Source organism: Balaenoptera acutorostrata, chromosome 5 (assembly GCF_949987535.1).
Source record: "Balaenoptera acutorostrata chromosome 5, mBalAcu1.1, whole genome shotgun sequence".
Taxonomy (NCBI): domain Eukaryota; kingdom Metazoa; phylum Chordata; class Mammalia; order Artiodactyla; family Balaenopteridae; genus Balaenoptera; species Balaenoptera acutorostrata.
The window spans coordinates 110,748,620-110,766,720 of record NC_080068.1 but is presented as its reverse complement, the minus strand read 5'-3'; the positions used below and the strand labels follow the sequence as shown (position 1 = coordinate 110,766,720).

The window sequence follows — 18,101 nt, the reverse complement described above, 5'->3', positions numbered from 1 at the left end:
TACTACTTTTGTTTTCAGCACTCATTACGACCGAAGATACGGTGTGTTTTTCTTAACTTTGTTTAGTATGTATGTTCAATAAAATGTGAACTACAGGGAGACAGGAATTTTTGTCTGTTTTGTTCATTGCTTTTTACCGATGCCTAAAACGGTGTTTGGAACATGGTGGGCGCTGAATAACTACTTGAGGAATAAACGAATTCCTGTCACCGCCTCTCGGTTCTCTCTCTCACACACACAAAAATAAACATGTTTGTGCATATATCTTTTCCAGTAACATCCTTCCCCTCGGCCCCGCATCCCATTTCTCAAACTTGGCTCCTTCAAAAGGTCCCAAGCTCTTCCCTGCTTCCTCATGCCAAGATTGGCGCTGCTGTGGGCCGACTTCCCCGCAGGCCAGGTCCTATCATCCGAAGGCCACTAAGGGACAGGGGACTCTTATGTTCGCAATCCCCGTACCCCGGGACCCTCTGCGGACGACACTCACACGTATCGGTGAACAAGCGGAACCTCGGCCGTCTCGGCCCGGAGCCGGTAAGGACAGCCTCCCGCTCGCGAAGGCAGCGAGAAAGGACCCAATGAGGTGTCCTCGTTAAACGCCTGAGCGGTCCACAGATTCTTCTCCAAATTCAATGGCCCCCTTCCCGTGCGCAGCCACACCACACTCCCCGTCGTCCATTCCCTCAGCCAATAACGCCAACCATTCTGCACCTCTTCCTCGGTCTCTATATTTTGTCGCCAGGTTGGGCGAGGGGCAAGACGCCGGACGTCGGGGTCTTTCTTTAGAGTTCCGTCGCGGAGGCTGTGAGGTCAGAGGAAAAGGCCGAGCTGAGGGTGGGGGGTGGAGAGCTGGGAGTTGTCAGCGGAGAGCGTGGGGTTCGCTGTTTTGGCCGGATGCGGAGCTGGCAACTCCGGCTGACTTAAGCTGGCGGGCAAAGGGCAATCTCTGAGCTCCCGGCGCTCCAGGAGCAGCCTCTTTTGTAGAAGCATCTGAAATGCAGGGTCTGGTGCACTAAGCAATAGCGACAACACCAGCTCCAGCGACAGCTCTGGGGCCCTGTGTAGGAGCTCCATCCCCTTGTCTTTGTGTCCGCCTGCGTCCCCAGACCCAGAGGCAGGTATTTGGGTTTCCCAGTTTTCTGTGTCGTAGTGGTCGGGGCTGGTGGGAGGTAGAGGAAGGTCAGGTGCAGCGAGCGGCCCCGCATTTCCGCCGTGAGTGATAGAGACCACCGGTGCAGCTGCTGGCTGCTGAGTACCGTCTCCATCCCTACCTACAGCCCGCCTTCCCCCTACACACCTGAGTCCTTTGAGGACTGCAGGCGGCTCTTCGAAAGGATCTCCTACCTGACAGTTTCAGAGAATTTGGAATCGGCTCTCCCGTTGCTCAACATAGATGCGAACTCTTGCTTTGGTTTGTTTCTTGTTTTCAAAGGTTTAGTCAGTTGTCGAGATGTGGCATTCCCTTGTGCAGTGGAAGAATGTGAACGAGTGGAAGTTTCTTTAGAAGTGTTAGTGGTTGCTTTTCAAGGCCTCTTGTCCCTGTTTTTATTTGGGACAGAAAGACAACTTTTTGCGGGAAAGTATATAAAATAAATGAAACCCATTGAAGAAATGTGTAAACTGTTTTATTCGTAATGAAGTATGCATCTTTTGCCCTATTTTTTACCTTTTTCCCTTTGTGATGCATTTCCACTTAAAGTTCTTTGAGGGCGGATATTGTGTCCTGTTCACTGGTGGCCCCGAAGCTGGAAAAACACCTGACTTAAAATAGGAGCTTCAGGATATTTGTTGAATGAATGAATTTTCAAACCCAACTCCTTATGTTGTTGTTTTTCCTCAACTAATCTCTCACCTCAGCTGTCTTTTCCACTGGCTTTCTTCCACTCACCAAGCGGAATAAAATCTATGTGTGTGTATTTGTTATGCCTGAGCCTTTTTATGTGCACCCATCTAAGAGGTAGTTGAAGCAGAACACATGAAATGTTTAATGCCAACTACTGTTTTATCGTTTTGAATTATTTGCATTTTCTTTATTTGGTTATTTGATTTTTAGTTGTCTAAGTGACAGAGGTATCTAATGGAAGATCAAATAGCATAGTATAAAAGGACTGCCTAATAAAATGCAACAGCTCAGGCTCTTCCTTCCTACCCTCAGTTCTTTTCCTTCAGAGATAATCATTTTTAACCTTTTCTAATTTTAGGTCTGTATGTTGAACAAGTTAAACTGCAAATTCTTTTTTTTAAAAATTGACTTCTTAAGATAGGCCACACCATCCACAACCTCTCTACTACAATTTGTTTTTTGTTTTTTAATAATTTTTATTGAAATACAGTTGATTTACAATGTTGTGGGGTTTTTTTTGTTTTTTGGCTGCATTGGGTCTTCGTTGCTGTGTGCGGGCTTCTCATTGCCGTGGCTTCTCTTGTTGGGGAACATGGGCTCTAGGCGCGTGGGCTCAGTAGTTGTGGCACGCAGGCTCTAGAGCGCAGGCTCAGTCGTTGTGGCGCACAGGCTTAGTTGCTCCGCAGCATGTGGCATCTTCCCAAACCAGGGCTCCAACCCGTGTCCCCTGCATTGGCAGGTGGATTCTTAACCACTGCGCCACCAGGGAAGCCCTCTTCTACAAATTTTTGAATCGTTATCACAATTTTTAGTTTTCATATTGGTTAATTTTACAATTCTAAATAATATATTTAAACTTAATTTTTTTCATGTGAACTTTCGAAAATACATATATTTGGCTCCTTATTTGGTAAAATGAGGGAAGTAGAGACTCTACCTTCCTTTACTGCCACAGAAACCACATCCATTCCCACCTTCCCTTAGGTGGACCTTTACTTGTACATTGTCAAAGTTATTAATAGTTACAGTATATTTCTTAACTGCAATTGTTTTTTGCTTTATGTGTTTAAAAACTAGTAAAATGTTACAGTATTATGGCTTTGTAAATAATCTTCAGTGCTGAGCCAAGAAGTATGCTATTATACATGTCCATCCCAATGTTTTAATTTCATGACCTTTGTACCCCACTAACAAGAAGATTTGTAATATTAACGTCCAACTGATTACTCTTTCTTCCTCTCCAATAACAAAAATTATGCCATAGTTAAATGTGCTTAATTTTTTGGATTATATACTTCTTATGTAGCTTTTGGCTCTCCTCACTTTCACAGAGTACTTTGCACTTTCTTTGAGGGAAAAGATGCATGTGCTTTATTCACCACATCCTCTCATTCTTTGTATGAGAACCTCCCTTACTCTGCTTGAAGACATTCCCCTTGGAGCCCAATTACCTTCTGTTTATTTGGAACAGATTACTTTCTAGTCCTTTGGTGCAGCTTCTATACTGGATTATATTCATTGAATTCTTGAGTAAGATACATTGTTTCTTAACTCCTCACCTTTTATTATTTGGTTTTCTCCTCTGTTTTGTTAGAATACATCCTAAAGAGACTTATTCATGAAGGTATGTGGATGGTGATTTTATTTTTTAATGTTTGCATGGTTGTAAATGATTATTTTGCTATTAGGAACGATAGTTTGGCTGCGTAAAGAAACAAAATTATGTTTCTTCCAACTTTTCAAGGCTTCACCACCATCTTCTAACTTCTGTTGTTGCTCATGAGAATGAGTGTCTGATCTTGATTTGTTGATGCCTGAACTATTTGTTTTCTCTCTGAAATGATTAAAATTTTTAGTTATGCTTGATGCTTTGAAAATTTGTCATGGCATGTCTTGGTCTGAGTTTATTCTCCTTGCAGTTAACTCATTCAATGGAGCTAGGATAAATGTCTCCATTTGGGTGTTTTTTCATTTATTCTTGAAATTAGAAGCCTTTTTAATTTGAAGGTACATATTTCCCTTCAATTGTGGGGAATTTTCTCCCATCTTTCGTAATTTATTCTCCTTTATTTTTCCCTGTTCCCTTTTTTGAAATGCCTATAAGGTGGTTGTTGAATTCTTGGGTTGATTCACTATGTGTGTTATCTTTTCTGTTATGCTTTTTTAATCTATTTGCCCATTTGCTTCATGTTCTGAGTAATTGTCTCAACTTTATTTTCCAACACTTCTATGTAGTTTGGTAATCATATATTTAAGTTCCAAGCACTAAGTTTTAAAATTATTATTTTCTCATATTCTCTTAATTTTGTTTCATTTTTCTTTTTTTAAATGAGATGAAATTTACATATATTAGAGTACACTGATTTTAAGTGATCAGTTTGATGAGTTTTGATACATGTGAACAAACATGACAAACACCACCCTAATCAAGATGTGAAACATTTGGACTACTTCAGAAAGTTCCTATGTTTCCCTCTCCAGTCCTGTCCCCAACCACCCGCCGCCCCGCACCCAGCCAAGGCACTACAATTCTCTTTTTTATCACTATAGTTTAGAACTGTAGTTCTAGAACTACATTTAAATGGAGCCATAGGATATGAACTCTTATGTGTCTACTGCTTTCATCAACATAATATTTTTGAGATACATCCATATTTTGGCATGGTTGTTCCTTTTTTGTTGCTTTTGAAAGCATTTCATTGGATGAATATGCTACAACTTGTTTATCAATTCACTTATATGATGTTTACATTGCTTCCAGTTTGGGGCTGTTATGAGTAAAACTTCTGTGAACATTCTTGTACAAGTATTTTTATGGACAAATATTTTAAGTTTTCTTGGGTAAGTACCGAGTAGGAGTGGAATTTCTGAATCATAAGGGATATTTTTAACTTTAGGACAGTTTTCCAAACAGTTTTTCAAAGTTCTTGTGTCATTTTAACACTACCATCAGCAGCAGAGTATCAGCTCCAGTTCCACATTTTTCTCAACACTTGGTATTACCAGTCATTCCAATTTTAGCCATTCTGGTAGGTGTGAAATGGTATGTTGTTGTGCTTTTAATTTGCACTTCCCTGCTGATTAATTATATTGAGAACTTTTTCATGTGCTTATTGTCTATTTGTATTCCTCCTTTGTGAAAAATACATGTTTCAGACTTTTACATATTTTTGTTTTTCTTTTTATTACTGAGTTGTAGGCATTCTTTATATTCTAAGTCTATTATCATACATACAAACATACATATGATACATATACATCTGTTTGATAAAAATGTCTTATATAGATATAAATAATATTTTTCTTAACTTTGGCTTGGATTTTTATTTTCTCAAATGTGACTTTTGATGTGCAATGTTTTTACTTTTGATGAAGCCCACTTTATAAAGTTAATCTTTTATGACTTTTTTTTATTCTGCTTGAGAAATCTTTGCCTATCCTAAGGTTGCAAAAATATTCTGTGTTTTTTTTTTTTTGTAGAAGACTTACAGTTTTAGCTTTTACGTTTAGGTCTGTAATCCATATCATATTTTTGTGGATGTAGCAGTAGGAGCTGAGGTTAATTTTTTCCCATGTGAGTGTCTTGTTTTAGCACCATTCGTTAAAAAGACTATCCTTTTCCTATTGAATTCATTGGCCTTTGTTGAAAATCAATTCATTGTATTTAAAAATGTTTTTCATTTTAAAATTTAAAATTTTTTTTCAATTTTTATGAAATATATTGTATATAGCACATATATATATAAATAGAGATATAGAATATGGGAATTATGGAGCATAATAATAATATGAACACCCTTAACCCACCAATTAAGAAAAAGAATATTATTCAAAATTTTTGAAGCTTCTTATGGGTTATTCCCTAATCTTATGACTGTTTTTCATACAGTGGTAACCTTAGCCTCAGGTTTTTTTTTTTTTAATTCCTTTAATTTTTGAATATATTCTTACCTCATATGTAAGTATTCCTGAATTATTTATTATTTAGCTTTTGTGGTTTTTCAATTTTATGAATATTGGCATAAGTTTTGTGTGACTTTTTTTCCTGCTCAACATTATATTTCTAGGATTCATCTATATTATTAAATGTTGCTATAGTTTGCTTGTTTGCCATCCTGTGTGTTCTTCCATCAGATGAATGTACCACAGTTTATTTAGCCATTCACCTGTGTGTGGACATTTAAGTTGTTTCCAGTTTAGAGCTAATAGAAACTATACCACCCTGATCTTTCTTGTATGTTTCTGCTTGTGTATGTGTGTAGCAGTTTCTGCAGGAACAAAATAGTGTCAAACTGTCTTCCAAAGTCATTGTACCAATTTACACTCTGTTTCTCCATAATCTAACATTGTGTATTATCAGATTTCTTAATTTTTACTGTCTCACAGGTATAAATTCTCATGTGATTTTAATGAACAATTTCTTGAATATTAATGAGGTTGTTTATCTTCTCATATATGTTGGCAATTCCTTTTCATTCTTTTATGAAATATGTTTTTCTATACCTCCTTTTTTATATAATTGGTGTAATATCTTCTCAAAATTTTCTCAAAACTTTCTAAATATATTAGAGTTAGTTTTGGTTTGGGGTTTTTTTCATAAATTATTTTGGTTGCATCCAGGGCAGGTTTTTTTTTTTTTTTGGTTTATTTTATTTTTTGCCTTTTATGCTATAGTCTTTCCTCAACTATCTGATGATTCCTGGACAGTTCATCATTTAAGAGTTAAGGAAGACTGTCTGGGAGCATTTTGTATGTGGATAGGCTTGTTGACTGGAATACCCTGTTTTAGGATGGCTTGGTAGACAGCCAGATCTTAACTGGGGTCTTATAAATTCCAGAATTAAGAGGAGTTTGCTTTTGTCCACAGTGCTCATACCAACTATTTATTGTAATTCTCACACAGTTTATTTTATTCCTTTAGGGATGAACCATTTTGTTTTTTGTTTTTCTTTTGCTTAGAGGATAAATAACTGGCCAGTACTGGGGGGCTGGTAGCAGAGTTGACTTTTCTATTCTTCAGCCTTTCAAATTATCTTTCTCATTTCTAATTATCTTTCTTATTACAAACCTTCTTCTGACTGCTGCTGTTCACCATTGTTCCTGCCTTCTATGAACCTGAAGCCTCTGAACTGAAGAGGCTGAGCAAAACTTCTTGACTGTATTATAGGTTGTAGCTTCCTTCTTTCTGTTTCTTGTGACAATACTCTTCCATGTGCAAAATGCTTTACAGGAGTTTCTTCAAGTCTTTCATCAGCTCAAGGCCTTTTTCTGTCCTCTTCCTTGTTATGAGTTTATACATTTTAAAACATTTCTTTTTAATGTTTTAATGAGGTTTCTGGGCAGACATATGAAAAGCAGTCTGTTAACTTGATTTAGAATTCCAGATTTTTATTGTAAAAGCTGAGAAGAGAAGAATGCAGTGCTTGACCAATGGAATGTCTTTTTCGTGAGACACCTGGGTGAGAGAGATATTTTTTGTTGGAGGACCTTTTTTGTTGTGGTTGCCATAGTGTGATTCAGATTTTGGAGCAAGTTTTTTAATCTTCAGGCTGCTCCATGATAAAACTCTGGGGCACCATTTGCTTTGGAATCTATGCTGCTAGGACCCCTCAGGATCTACACATAGAACATCTATTTCTAACCTAGAGGCAATAACATCTGTCAAGATCATTGAGGGGATTAAAACATCACTTGTAAAGCACCTAGCACAGAAACAAAAATTGATTAGTTAAGTAACATTATAGTGCTGTCTGTTGTCTAGTTTAATTTTTATACTATTAATAGAGTCCTTGATTATTTAAAGTTTCTGGTTGGTATCCTTATTTCCTCTTTCCTAACTCCCCTCACTCTGAAAAAGGAAACTCTGTGGGTTATTCAAGCTTTAGGTAAAGAGAAGAGCTTTACTGATACAAATATGCAATAACAAACTTCCTCTAAACTCTTAGAACTGTCAGACATCCTTGTAGAGGGAATGTTCTGTCTTTTCTTTATATGCCATTGAAAATCTTTGATTTTGATTTAGAGCTGCAATATAAATTCATGATTGGGTGGTTTTTCCTCTTTGATATTGTCTTGAAATTTTTTAACTTTTTTTTTTTTAACTGTAAAGTGTAGAGATTGGCATTTTCCTCCAAGTTATATTAGTTATCATGTTTAAGGTCAGAAAACACTGGCTTAATGTCTAGTTGATCTATCAAAAACTTCTCTCCTTTTCTAGGTTATCTTGGAAGATCTAGGACTCCGAAAATGTTTCCCTTGAAGGATGCGGAAATGGGTGCCTTTACCTTCTTTGCCTCTGCTCTGCCACATGATGTTTGTGGAAGCAACGGGCTTCCTCTCACACCAAATTCCATCAAAATTTTAGGGCGCTTTCAAATCCTTAAGACCATCACCCACCCCAGACTGTGCCAGTATGTGGATATTTCTCGGGGAAAGCATGGTAAGTTGCTGTTGTTGTCTCCTATTTTGTGTTCTCTACCCTGTTCCCCTGGTTAGGTTATAATATACATTGTAAACATATAAAGTAATCACTATGTGTGTGTACAAGTGCCTTCACCTTTCACTCTAGCCAAACTGCATCATTTGAGTTTTCCTTACTACATCTGAATGATTCATATTTCTTAGATCTGAGAATCAAGATTTTTAATTTTCTCTTTCAGGGAAGCCACCTATCCTCAAGCATTTCCTCACCTCTCTAAGAAGGAAGTGAAAGTTCTAAAGTTAGAAACTTTAGAATTGTCTATTAGAGTGTATTTTATGATTGAAAGTAATAATTTGGGTTAAGTTTCTTCAAATGAAGAGAGTCACTAATTTTTTTACCTCTTTGGAGCTGCATTAGTCTTTTCATATAGGATTTCATTTGGAAAAGTTGAACTGTATTGGTTAAAAAGTCAGTGTTTCACCAGGAAGATGTTTACTGCCTTTTTTTCTTCCGTAGCCTGTATCTTAGTCCATTCTGGCTGCTAAAATAGGACACCATAAACCGAGTGGCTTATAAACAAGAAAGGTTTATTTCTCACAGTTCTGGAGATTAAGGCACCAGCAGATTCCATATCTGGTGAGGCCCGCCTCTTCATTGACAGCCATCGTCTCACTGTAACCTCACATGGTGGGAGTGGGAAGGGAGTTCTCTCGGGCCTCTTTTGTAAGATCACTGATCCTGTTCAGGAGGGCTCCACCCTCATGACCTAATAACCTCCCAAAGCCCCACCCCCAAACACCATCACACTGAGGATTAGGTGTCAACATATGGATTTGGGTGGGGGGGACACAAATATTCAATCTGTAGCACCCCTTGAAGGTGCTTATGTTAGCAATATTTTAATTATTTTAAAATTATTTTTGAAAGCTTAATTGCATGCTGAGGTTCCATTTCTTAGAATTATTTTAAATGCATCTCACTGAAATATATTTAATTTTTCTAACAAAATGATTTGTGAAAGTTAACCCTCTATACTTGCTGATATTGTCCTGTTTTTATTCCTACAAAATGGCATTTTCAGGTGTTTCAACCTAACACTAAAGACGCTCAAAAAATGCAAACTGTATTTCCTTTATTGTTTTGCTGAAAAGCAGGCTAAATGATACTTTCAAGGTTATGCCTCTTAAAAAATAGTTGCTCTGAAAGTTTTCTAGACTGAGTAGAAAATGTTTTTTGTAATAAATATTATTGATGGCTAATATTTATTGAGTGTTTATTATATATTAGGCAGTATTCTAAGTGTTCTAAGCTTTACATATTTTAATTAACTTAATGCTTACAACCTTACCATGAGGTAGAAACAGATAAGGAAATTGAGGCACAAAGCAATTAAGTAACTTCTGGCAAGTTTGTTGTTTAAAAACAAGCAAACAAAAAACCTTTCGCTAACGTTTTTATTTGATAAATGGCTTCAATGACATTAACTAAATTATAGAACTCATGTGGGGCTTTTTATATAATCGAATACTTGATAGATATTGTCAATCCCTGAATGCCTCAAACACCACCCCCCAATCCAATTACAAATTCTAAAGAATTTCCGCTTCTGGGGTTGACCTAGTTCCAAAATCACTCCAAACTTAGCAATATAGTGGATCCTCATTATCATCTGTAGCGAGTAACCATAATTAGTATTGCTGTTTTACATCTGCAAATTTGTAGTATGCCTGTCTTCCCAAAGTCTTGCCACTTTACTCAGTTCTTAGGACTTCTTCATTCTTGTATCCTGAAGTGCCCTTTATTTCTTCCCACTGTGTCTGGAAGCCTGTTTGGAGCATCACTTCATATGACTGGGGCCTTGCCTCTGTCCAGTTTTCCCTAGGCTTTCTTTTCATGGGATAATTGACTCAGTAGTCCTAGATACTTCTTGAGCTCCTTCTTTTCATCCCTCTATCTAAATGAGGCCCTGTAAACACTGAACTAGGAAAAACCTTATGACATAATCCCTTTGGGGAACACTACTGCTAACTGCCCAGGAACCTTCTTTTTAGTTATAAATGTGAGATAGGAACTAATCTCCTTAGACACTGTTAGCCTCTCTTAATGTAGAACCCAGCTCAACATCTAGGTAGTCTCTTTAGGCCCATCCACCATATTGCTGGTTACTCTGTTTCCCCTGCTTTCCGTGCTCCTGGATCTCAGCAGCCCTTTCTTCTAGGGACACACAGGTCATGGATGTGTGTAAAATTCATATATTTTAAGTTTGGCTGCCTGGAATGAAAATATCAATGATTGTCAAAAGGTTAGGGAATTTGATCATTTTTTTACTACTGGCAATGTTCATTGTCCTGAAAAGTTGTATGCATCGTAAGGTGTAAATAAATTAGAATAAGTGTAGATGTGAAGGTCTTTTTGTTCCAAAACATCCCAGTCATTTCAGTTGAATTTAATTTGAAAAGTTTGAAAAGGTTCTACTCAACAGTCTCCTTAGTGAACAACACATATTTCTCGATGATTTAATACCACATGATTTTGGTTTGGACTCCACTTAATTGTCTCCTCAAAGAATTTTGGTTTTGGTTCCTTTCCCCCCTTTATTCTGTTCTTACTATACAGATATCTCACAGTTTGTCATTGTTAGTCTCCCACCTGCCCACCTTTCCCTTTTTACTTGGAGTAATGTGTGACATGTGGTCTGTTTTACTAACATTATGTTTTTACATGTTGGGTTAGCTCAGAAGTCAGGCTTTCACTGTTTCCTATGGATCATTCAAAACTGATTCAAGATGATGTTAGTTTCTTTCTAACTCAGCAGAATGATGTATTTAAAGTCAAGAATAGTGTACATTAGAATTTGTGCACTTGATTTATTAAAGAGAAGTTGAGTAAAATATCTTTAAAAGAAAAAAGCCTATAAAGCATGAAAATACTTAAGTTAACAAACTTAATCTTTTTCTTTTGAACTTGAAATCTCAGCAGTTTTAGAAGCAGAATAAGGATTATAAATGGTAATACATTCCATTTTATTTGGTATTGGTTACCCAGAAATCTTTTATTTATTGCTAGGAAAATCAAGAACAAAATTATTTTAACTAATAGATTGGAAATTTAGGTAGAGAATAATAGAATTGTTAAGAACCTGTAAAATAATGTATTCTATATCTCTAGTGGCATATATATTTCAACCTAAGTGTCTATATCAGTTTAGAGTTCCATCAAAGAAACAAAACCAGTAGGAGATAGATAGCTAGATAGCTACACAGATAGCTACACATTAATCTATATTAATGGCTTGGAATTGGTTTATGTGATTTTGGGGTTGGGTAGGCTCATCTGAAATCCATAGGGCAGGTCATCAAGGACAAGCTGAAGTTTTAGACAACAGCTGAAGTCACAGTCCAAGTGTGGAGTTTCTTCTCCAGAGAAGAGTCGATTCTGCTCTTAAGGCCTTTACAACTGATTGAATCAGGATCACCCAGGTTATCTAGGATGATCTTCCTTAAAGTAAACTAATTGTAGATTTCATTTATTAAATGCCTTCACAGTAACACCTAGATTAGTGTTTGAATAACTGGGGACTATAGCCTAGCCATGTTGACTCATAAAACTGACAATCACAGTAACCTAGTAACAATACTGTTTTTTAAGCACAGAATTTTTCTTTATCAGTTTTACTGTATAAATATTTATTTAGAGATTCTCTTTAAAAAGTAATGAGCTAGTCTCAGTTTTTAATGTGAATAACAAAAGAATGATGCAGTAACTATATTCTAATAACCTTTCATGTTTTAACGCATTTACAATTTACCTCTTTCTTTAAGTTAAAAAAGTTTCTTTTAATCTTTCAATCTGTTTTAGTCCCTCTTTTTATTCAACTACTTTATTATCTGTCTTGCTTAATACTGTACTCTCTTCCATTTCTTAGCATTGACTGACTTAAAACATACAGTTCAAACTGTATGTACACTACAGTTATACTTGGCATTCATCAACTGTTTGTTAGAAGAAAGATTATTTCACGGTTCTTGTATGTTCTACTCTTTAAAGTTTATCTTGGTGTCACATTTGTTTTTTTTTTTTGTTTTTTTTTTCCAAACATCTTTATTGAAGTATAATTGCCTTACAATAGTGTGTTAGCATCTGCTTTATAACAAAGTGAATCTGTTATACATATACAATATGTTCCCATTTCTCTTCCCTCTTGCATCTGCCTCCCTCCCACCCTCCCCATCCCACCCCTCTAGGTGGTCACAAAGCACCGAGCTGATCTCCCTGTGCTATGCGGCTGCTTCCCACTAGCTATCTATTTTACATTTGGTAGTGTATATATGACCATGACACTCTCTTACCCTGTCACATCTCACCCCACCCCCTCCCCATATCCTCAAGTCCATTCTCTAGTAGGTCTGTGTCTTTATTCCCGTCTTGCCACTAGGTTCTTCATGGCCTTTTTTTTTTTTTTTTTTTTTCCCTTAGATTCCATATATATGTGTTAGCATACTGTATTTGTTTTTCTCTTTCTGACTTACTTCACTCTGTATGACAGACTCTAACTCCATCCACCTCATTACAAATACCTCCATTTCATTTCTTTTTATGGCTGAGTAATATTCCATTGTATATATGTGCCACATCTTCTTTATCCATTCATCTGTCGATGGACATTTAGGTTGCTTCCATGTCCTGGCTATGGTAAATAGAGCTGCAATGAACATTTTGGTACATGACTCTTTTTGACCTATGGTTTTCTCAGGGTATATGCCCAGTAGTGGGATTGCTGGGTCGTATGGTAGTTCTATTTGTAGTTTTTTAAGGAACCTCCATACTGTTCTCCATAGTGGCTGTATCAATTTACATTCCCACCAACAGTGCAAGAGTGTTCCCTTTCCTCCACACCCTCTCCAGCATTTATTGTTTCTAGATTTTTTGATGATGGCCATTCTGACCGGTGTGAGATGATATCTCATTGTAGTTTTGATTTGCATTTCTCTAATGATTAATGATGTTGAGCATTCTTTCATGTGTCTGTAGGCCATCTGTATATCTTCTTTGGAGAAATGTCTATTTAGATCTTCTGCCCATTTTTGGATTGGGTTGTTCGTTTTTTTGTTATTGAGCTGCATGAGCTGCTTGTAAATCTTGGAGATTAATCCTTTGTCAGTTGCTTCATTTGCAAATATTTTCTCCCATTCTGAGGGTTGTCTTTTGGTCTTGTTTATGGTTTCCTTTGCTGTGCAAGAGCTTTTCAGTTTCATTAGGTCCCATTTGTTTATTTGTGTTCTTATTTCCATTTCTCTGGGAGCTGGGTCAAAAAGAATCTTGCTGTGATGTATGTCATAGAGTGTTCTGCCTATGTTTTCCTCTAAGAGTTTGATAGTGTCTGCCCTTACACTTAGGTCTTTAATCCATTTTGAGTTTATTTTTTTTTTTTTTTTAAGGATTTTTTTTTCTTTTTATTTATTTATTTATTTATTTATTTATCTATTTTTGGCTGTGTTGGGTCTTCGGTTCGTGCGAGGGCTTTCTCCAGTTGCGGCAAGTGGGGGCCACTCTTCATCGCGGTGCGGGGACCGCTCTTCATCGCGGTGCGCGGGCCTTTCTCTATCGCGGCCCCTCCCGTCGCGGGGCACAGGCTCCAGACGCGCAGGCTCAGCAATTGTGGCTCACGGGCCCAGCTGCTCCGTGGCATGTGGGATCTTCCCAGACCAGGGCTCGAACCCGTGTCCCCTGCATTAGCAGGCAGATTCTCAACCACTGCGCCACCAGGGAAGCCCTTGAGTTTATTTTTGTGCATGGTGTCAGGGAGTGTTCTAATTTCATACTTTTACATGTTCCTGTCCAATTTTCCCAGCACCACTTATTGAAGAGGCTGTCTTTTCTCCACTGTATATGCTTGCCTCCTTTATCAAAGATAAGTTGACCATATGTGTGTGGGTTTATCTCTGGGCTTTCTATCCTGTTCCATTGATCTATATTTCTGTTTTTGTGCCAATACCAAACTGTCTTGATTACTGAAGCTTTGTAATATAGTCTGAAGTCAGGGAGCCTGATTCCCCCAGCTCCATTTTTTGTTCTCAAGATTGCTTTGGCTATTCGGGGTCTTTTGTGTTTCCATACAAATTGTGAAATTTTTTGTTCTAGTTCTGTGAAAAATGCCAGTGGTAGTTTGATAGGGATTGCATTGAATCTGTAGATTGCTTTGGGTAGTAGAGACATTTTCACAATGTTGATTCTTCCAATCCAGGAACATGGTATATCTCTCCATCTATTTGTATCATCTTTAATTTCTTTCATCAGTGTCTTATAATTTTCTGCATACAGGTCTTTTGTCTCCTTAGGTAGGTTTATTCCTAGATATTTTATTCTTTTTGTTGCAATGGTAAATGGGAGTGTTTTCTTAATTTCACTTTCAGATTTTTCATCATTAGTGTATAGAAATGCAAGAGATTTCTGTGCATTAATTTTGTATCCTGCTACTTTACCAAATTCATTGATTAGCTCTAGGAGTTTTCTGGTAGCATCTTTAGGATTCTCTATGTATAGTATCATGTCATCTGCAAATAGTGACAGCTTTACTTCTTCTTTTCCGATTTGGATTCCTTTTATTTCTTTGTCTTCTCTGATTGCTGTGGCTAGGACTTCCAGAACTATGTTGAATAATAGTGGTGAGAGTGGGCAACCATGTCTTGTTCCTGATCTTAGTGGAAATGGTTTCAGTTTTTCACCATTGAGGACAATGTTGGCTGTGGGTTTGTCATATATGACCTTTATTATGTTGAGGAAAGTTCCCTCTATGCCTACTTTCTGCAGGGCTTTTATCATAAATGGGTGTTGAATTTTGTCAAAAGCTTTCTCTGCATCTATTGAGATGATCATATGGTTTTTCTCCTTCAATTTGTTAATATGGTGTATCACACTGATTGATTTGCGTATATTGAAGAATCCTTGCATTCCTGGGATAAACCCCACTTGATCATGGTGTATGATCCTTTTAATGTGCTGTTGGATTCTGTTTGCTAGTATTTTGTTGAGGATTTTTGCATCTATGTTCATCAGTGATATTGGCCTGTAGTTTTCTTTCTTTGTGACATCTTTGTCTGGTTTTGGTATCAGGGTGATGGTGGCCTCGTAGAATGAGTTTGGGAGTGTTCCTCCCTCTGCAATATTTTGGAAGAGTTTGAGAAGGATAGGTGTTAGCTCTTCTCTAAATGTTTGATAGAATTCGCCTGTGAAGCCATCTGGTCCTGGGCTTTTGTTTGTTGGAAGGTTTTTAATCACAGTTTCAATTTCAGTGCTTGTGATTGGTCTGTTCATATTTTCTATTTCTTCCTGGTTCAGTCTCGGCAGTTTGTGCATTTCTAAGAATCTGTCCATTTCTTCCAGGTTGTCCATTTTATTGGCATATAGTTGCTTGTAGTAATCTCTCATGATCTTTTGTATTTCTGCAGTGTCAGTGGTTACTTCTCCTTTTTCATTTCTAATTCTATTGATCTGAGTCTTCTCCCTTTTTCTCTTGATGAGTCTGGCTAATGGTTTATCAATTTTGTTTATCTTCTCAAAGAACCAGCTTTTAGTTTCATTGATTTTTGCTATTGTTTCCTTCATTTCTTTTTCATTTATTTCTGACCTGATCTTTATAATTTCTTTCCTTCTGCTGGCTTTGGGGTTTTTTTGTTCTTCTTTCTCTAATTGCTTTAGGTGCAAGGTTAGGTTGTTTATTCGAGATGTTTCCTGTTTCTTGAGGTAGGCTTGTATTGCTATAAACTTCCCTCTTAGCACTGCTTTTGCTGTGTCCCATAGGTTTTGGGTCGTCGTGTCTCCAGTGTCATTTGTTTCTAGGTATTTTTTGATTTCCCCTTTGATTTCTTCAGTAATCACTTCGTTATTAAGTAATGTATTGTGTAGCCTCCATGTGTTTGTATTTTTTACAGATCTTTTCCTGTAATTGATATGTAGTCTCATAGCATTGTGGTCGGAAAAGATACTTGATACGATTTCAATTTTCTTAAATTTACCAAGGCTTGATTTGTGACCCAGGATATGATCTATCCTGGAGAATGTTCCATGAGCACTTGAGAAAAATGTGTATTCTGTTGTTTTTGGGTGGAATGTCCTATAAATATCAATTAAGTCCATATTGTTTAATGTATCATTTAAAGCTTGTGTTTCCTTATTTATTTTCATTTTGGATGATCTGTCCATTGGTGAAAGTGGGGTGTTAAAGTCCCCTACTATGATTGTGTTGCTGTCAATTTCCCCTTTCATGGCTGTTAGTATTTGCCTTATGTATTGAGGTGCTCCTATGTTGGGTGCATAAATATTTACAATTGTTATACCTTCCTCTTGGATCGATCCCTTGATCATTATATAGTGTCCTTCTTTGTCTCTTGTAATAGTCTTTATTTTAAAGTCTATTTTGTCTGATATGAGAATTGCTACTCCAGCTTTCTTTTGATTTCCATTTGCATGGAATATCTTTTTCCATCCCCTCACTTTCAGTCTGTATGTGTCCCTAGGTCTGAAGTGGGTCTCTTGTAGACAGCATATATATGGGTCTTGTTTTTGTATCCATTCAGCCAGCCTGTGTCTTTTGGTGGGAGCATTTAATCCATTTACATTCAAGGTAATTATCGATATGTATGTTCCTATTCCCATTTTCTTAAATGTATTGGGTTTGTTATTGTAGGTGTTTTCCTTCTCTTGTGTTTCTTGCCTAGAGAATTTCCTTTAGCATTTGTTGTAAAGCTGGTTTGGTGGTGCTGAACTCTCTCAGCTTTTGCTTGTCTGTAAAGGTTTTAATTTCTCCATCGAATCTGAATGAGATCCTTGCTGGGTAGAGTAATCTTGGTTGTAGGTTTTTCTCCTTCATGACTTTAAGTATATCCTGCCACTCCCTTCTGGCTTGCAGAGTTTCTGCTGAGAGATCAGATGTTAACCTTATGGGGATTCCCTTGTGTGTTATTTGTTTTTTTTCCCTTGCTGCCTTTAATATGCTTTCCTTATATTTAATTTTTGACAGTTTGATTAATATGTGTCTTGGCGTGTTCCTCCTTGGGTTTATCCTGTATGGGACTCTCTGTGCTTCCAGGACTTGATTAACTATTTCCTTTCCCATATTAGGGAAGTTTTCAACTATAATCTCTTCAAAAATTTTCTCAGTCCCTTTCTTTTTCTCTTCTTCTTCTGGTACCCCTATAATTCGAATGTTGGCATGTTTAATGTTGTCCCAGAGGTCCCTGAGACTGTCCTCAGTTCTTTTCATTCTTTTTTCTTTATCCTGCTCTGTAGTAGTTATTTCCACCATTTTATCTTCCAGGTCACTTATCCTTTCTTCTGCCTCAGTTATTCTACTATTGATCCCATCTAGAGTATTTTTAATTTCATTTATTGTGTTTTTCATCATTGCTTGGTTCCTCTTTAGTTCTTCTACATCCTTGTTAAATGTTTCTTGCATTTTGTCTATTCTATTTCCAAGATTTTGGATCATCCTTACTATCATTATTCTGAATTCTTTTTCAGGTAGACTACCTATTTCCTCTTCATTTGTTAAGTCCAGTGTGTTTTGGGCCTGCTCCTTCATCTGCTGTGTGTTTTTCTGTCGTCTCATTTTGCCTATCTTACTGTGTTTGGGGTCTCCTTTTCACAGGCTGCAGGTTCGTAGTTCCCTTTGTTTTTGGTATCTGTCCCCAGCGGCTAAGGTTGGTTCAGTGGGTTGTGTAGGCTTCCTGGTGGAGGGAACTAGTGCCTGAGTTCTGGTGGATGAGGCTAGATCTTGTCTTTCTGGTGGGCACGTCCACGTCTGGTGGTGTATTTTGTGGTGTCTGTGGCCTTATTATG

At 37.3% G+C, this 18,101-nt stretch overlaps 2 protein-coding genes across 6 annotated transcripts in view; one reads left to right on the top strand and one right to left on the bottom strand.

Moving 5' to 3' along the window:
* The window catches only part of AIMP1 (aminoacyl tRNA synthetase complex interacting multifunctional protein 1), a 36,659-nt gene extending 36,019 nt beyond the window's left edge, over positions 1-640 (bottom strand). The window contains exon 1 of the mRNA XM_007190995.2: positions 488-640. The gene's annotated coding sequence lies outside the window, so the exon portion shown is untranslated. The remainder of the gene's footprint in view (positions 1-487) is intronic.
* Positions 641-822: 182 nt separating this feature from the next.
* TBCK (TBC1 domain containing kinase) overlaps positions 823-18,101 on the top strand; it is a 251,876-nt gene continuing 234,597 nt past the window's right edge. For 3 of the 5 annotated variants that reach the window (XR_451833.2, XM_057547348.1, XM_007190992.3), the window contains exons 1-2: positions 823-1,114; positions 8,061-8,282. Coding sequence is in view for 4 of the 5 variants with exons in the window: in XM_057547348.1 (XP_057403331.1) it covers positions 8,090-8,282 (193 nt within the window). In the remaining variant the exon portion in view is untranslated. Of the gene's footprint in view, positions 1,119-1,296; positions 1,412-8,060; positions 8,283-18,101 lie in introns of those variants that run through there. The other 2 variants (XM_057547347.1, XM_007190993.3) reach the window with 2 other exon arrangements.